This window comes from Colobus angolensis, unplaced genomic scaffold (genome assembly GCF_000951035.1).
Source record: "Colobus angolensis palliatus isolate OR3802 unplaced genomic scaffold, Cang.pa_1.0 Scaffold166, whole genome shotgun sequence".
Lineage (NCBI taxonomy): Eukaryota > Metazoa > Chordata > Mammalia > Primates > Cercopithecidae > Colobus > Colobus angolensis.
Genome location: NW_012114777.1, coordinates 3,687,716 through 3,692,384, shown reverse-complemented (window position 1 = coordinate 3,692,384; position 4,669 = coordinate 3,687,716). Strand labels below are relative to the sequence as shown.

Here is a 4,669-nt window from a genome sequence, read left to right as displayed (position 1 = left end):
TTTTAATATTTCCATCAAAGTGAACCCAAATTAGCTGGGTCTTAGGAATTTCTTGACACTCTCTGTATTATTTTGGGTTTCAAAAGTAAGACTGGAATTCATTATATGACCAGCAAAAAACAGAACACAAAAATCTGTCTTAGAAGCAGACTGTCACTAAACCACTTGCCAGAAATCTAAACAATCTCTACAACAAACTGCCAGCCTCTCCGACACTCATTCCAAGCCACTTGGGAGTTCTAACACTTAAAAATCCATTTCTTAGGATAATATATATCATAGGTATTAGTCCTCTCTCCCAACATAAACAAATGTCCTTTCTCCTCAAAGATTTCTCCATTTTCTTCAAGCTATAAAACTAACCATTTTTTAAATAGGCAATATAAAGTACTAGTTCTCCATACACAAACCAATTTAATAAATATTCTATCAGAACTGAGAGCCAATCACTGTCTTAAAACTCCAAATCATTCAGCAATAATTCATCCCAGTAGAGAATGAAAGGCTACACTAGCTAACCTCAAAATAATTTCCCATGCTGGTAGACTCATGTCTGTTTTTACATTTGAATACAGCAAACCAGACTGACAGGTGAACTTCCAAGGTCAGAACGTCAGACACTTAAGTGTTCTGGTGTATTTGGAATTCCACAACATAGGGACTAACAGGGGTACCTTTACTTGCTCACTGAGTTGTGACATGCTGAGGTTTTCACATGCCCAGCTAAATGAATTTATAAATACATTATCTAGTTTAAACTCATCTTACTGTCACAAAATAGACAATTGACTTAAAAGGATTACTGTTAGGAGGCCAAGGATTGAAAATATCATCAGCAGTGCATGCACAAGACAAAGGAACAAGAGCATAAGCTAGTATACGCTCTTTATCAGCACACGGTAAACCAATGGGAGTCTCCCTCAGAATGTGAAAGATTGGCCAAAAGTAAATGAAATCATCAAGAAGTTAACATGGATTTGGCCGCAGAGTAATAATGAACCATTCCCTAAGTGTTTATTTGTTTAATGTATTTGTCAGTTTTGTTGTTATACCATTAGGAGGACATTTAAATCAAACAGTGAAGACAAAAAGCCTCTACAATTTTAAAGAGGGAAATATATTACTGGCTTTTAAAAAAGTATTCTTTAAAATACAGTGTATTTCATCAGTCCTCCTTAATTTCTTTTTCTAGATATTTCATAATGTCCACAATATATAAATATACTATATGAATACAATATATAAGTATACCATATGAATACATATACATGTGGAAGGAGAGAGGGAGGGAGCGAGACAACATACATGCTCAAAAATGTTTCACTGCCAGTGGCCCTTGATTTGAAAACTTTTAAAAACATCTACTGAAACAAGCAGCCTCTGGAGCTACATGCCCCCCAACAGCTCCTGCCATCCCCACCCCGTAGCCCACTCCCCAGTGGAAATAGAGAACGCCTGTTTGTACAAAAGTTTATTCTCTCAACCCTGCTTTCAGACTCCATGAAAGATTCTTCAGTACTATGGCTTCCAAACATAGCCTACGTTTAAAACAGGCATGTAGGCTGGGTGTGGCGGCTCACGCCTGTAATCCCAGCATTCTAGGAGGGTAAGGCAGACGGATCACAAGGTCAGGAGTTCAAGACCAGCCTGGCCAACATGGTGAAACCCCGTCTCTACTAAAGATACAAAAATTAGATGGGCATGGTGGTGCATGCCTGTAATCCCAGCCACTGGGGAGGCTGAGGCAGAAGAATCGCTTGAACCTGGGAGACGGAGGTTGCAGTGAGCCAAGATCGCACAACGGCACTTCACTGTGGCAACACAGTGAGACTCCGCCTCAAAAAAAAAAAAAAAAGAGTGCATTTAAGATATTGAAAAGCAATCAAGTAATTACTTAAAATAAAAATGAAACACAGTAGCTGCTTCAAAGTAAAATTTAGTTTCTATATAGTAAAATGTGGTTAACCCCACTACAAACACTATACATGTGAGAATTCTCCACAGGCTTTGATGCACTCCTTGTAGTCCACAAAACCTTAACTGCGTCAGAGCAACCCTATCTCCTTCCAACTCCCAATGTCCTTTCTCTACTGAACACCAATACAGAAAGCTAATGTCATAGTAGTTACTCCTATGGGAACGGACAGGTTACTATGTTATAAAGGGCACAGTAGTTACTCCTATGGGAACGGACAGGTTACTATGTCATAAAAGGCCCAGGTTTCTTTCTTACCTAAATGAGAATGTAATCACAATTCTGTCAATTTTAAACAAAATTTTTTAAATAAAAACCTTTCCTCTTTGTATTAAAAAAAAAAAAAAAAAAAAAACCCAGTTGGGGGCAGTGGCTCACACCTGTAATCCCAGCACTTTAGGAGGCCAAGGCAGGTGGATTGCTTGAGCCCTAAAGTTCAAGACCAGCCTCGGCAACATAGTGAGACCCTCTCTCCTTAAAAAAATTTTTAAAAAAGAATCCAATCAATTCAAAATTTACCATATAAACAGTAAAGGGATCCTGGCGATTCAACATTGGCAGAAAGTAGGGCCACGCAGTGTTCTTGCTACGTCTTGCGTAGTCAAAGAAAATGCTAACACGCTGATGATTTTCCTAAAAAAGAAAAGAAATGGTATCACCAATCAGAATACATTTTGCTAAAGAACGTAACAATTGTGCACCACTTCTCAACCTCCCATCAGTCTGTGTTCTTTCTTTTTTCAGCGTGTGTGTATGTGTGATTTGCCTGTCATTATTACTACGGGGCAGGGGGTAGGGATGGTAGTAGGGACAGATATTTTACTTAAAAAATCACCTTTAATGATTATGAGTATTTTAAATCACAAAGTGTAAGACTACAAGTTACACTTCTCGGCCTGCACCTCTGACCTGTTACTCCCAATGTAGCAGGTCTACACCTACCACCAACACCCAAGTGTGAGCACCTGGCTGCCACATGAGGGAAATCAAAATCAGAAAGGCAGCAGGAAGAGCACAAATTAGGTCTAGATACACCTTGAACTACCAACAAATAGGCAAGGGAAATAGAGAATTAAATTAATCTCAAATGTTCAAGTTACTTCTTAGCATATCACGGTAGAAAACTTGCGATAAATAAAGACAGCAGAAAACAGCATATACTACCAGTGGACATAGGATCTAAGTAAGAGAAAATTCTTAGTTCCAATCATTAAAACTTCACCACTCACCTAAATTTTCTCTATCACTGGCTGAGATCCACTTTCTGGTTCATTATGTGAATATAGTTGTTAAATAGCAATACTTTTTTCAAAATTCTTTTACTACACCACCATATCAGCAATAGTAATACTTTTTCTGATTAAACTTTTATTAATTTATTTATTTATTTTATTTCCCTAGGTTACTGGGGAACAGGTGGTATTTGGTTACGTTAAGTTCTTTAGCAGTGATCTGTGGGTCTTAATACTTTTTAAAAGCACAAATAGCCACATAAACAAAAAATTCCTATTTTCAGATTAACATTTAATTATTTTTAAACATAGTGTTTTTTGGTTTTTTTTGTTTTTTGGTTAATATTGGTCTACACTAATAATTACCTATTCCAGGAATAGCCTACGGTCTCCTTAGGTAATGAGTCATTATTGTTTAGAATAACAATATGAAAGAGTTGTGACAATGATTTTATCAAGGAATCCAAAATTCAGATGAGCCATCATTGCTTCATTGGTAGAGGTACCCAGGTTACAGATCTTTAAGAGAATAAGGATAAAGAAATCCTTCTGGTCAGGTACACTTAGCAACTGCTGTTGACATCTAGGCAAAGAAAACAATTGAATCTTCAAAATCATGTGCTAAAAACTAAGCATGTGAGGAAACATAAGCAATTCTGTCGAAAAGCATTTTGTTCAGAAGTGATAAGGATGAAATGATAGGACTAAAAATAGAAAAAGAAAATTATTATAAATAGCACAAGGAATTGAATGATAAAGGTATATATAAACTTCTCCATGTAACTAAAATTTTACAAATAAAATCAATTGCTAAACTATAATGAGGGCCAGGTGCAGTACCTCACACCTATAATCCCAGCACTTTGAGAGGCCAAGTGGGAGGGCTGCTTGAAGCCAGGAGTTCAAGACCAGCCTGGGTAACACAGTGATACCCCATCTCTACAAAAAAATAAAAAATTAGCCAGGTGTGGTGGCACACGCCTATGGTCGCAGCTACTCAACAGACTGAGGTGGGAAGATCATTTGAACCCAGGAGTTGGAGGCTGCAGTGAGCTGTGATCACACTACTGCACTTTAGCCTGGGTGACAGAGCAAACCCCTGTCTCAAGAAAACAAAAATAAAATTAAAAAACTAAAAATATATACATTGGGCCAGGCACAGTGGCTCACACCTGTAGTCCCAGCACTTTAGGAGGCTGAGACAAGCAGATCACTTTGAGGTCAGGAGTTCAAGACCAGCCTGGCCAACATGATGAAACCCCATCTCTACTGAAAATGCAAAAATTAGCCGGGCATGGCGGCATGTGCCTGTAGTCTCAGTGACTTCAGAAGCTGAGGCAGGAGAATCGCTTGAACCTGGTGGGTGGAGGTTACAGTGAGCCGAGATTAGGCCACTACACTCCAGCCTCAGTAACAGAGCAAGACTCTATCTCAAAAAAAAATATATATATATATATACACA

At 38.2% G+C, this 4,669-nt stretch overlaps 1 protein-coding gene across 5 annotated transcripts in view; it reads right to left on the bottom strand.

The window, feature by feature from the left end:
- Positions 1 to 4,669, bottom strand: part of ATP6V1H (ATPase, H+ transporting, lysosomal 50/57kDa, V1 subunit H) — a 125,920-nt gene that overhangs the window by 97,150 nt on the left and 24,101 nt on the right. For all 5 annotated transcript variants that reach the window (XM_011937593.1, XM_011937595.1, XM_011937597.1 and 2 more), the window contains one exon: positions 2,495 to 2,608. In XM_011937593.1, coding sequence (XP_011792983.1) covers positions 2,495 to 2,608 — 114 coding nt within the window. The remainder of the gene's footprint in view (positions 1 to 2,494; positions 2,609 to 4,669) is intronic.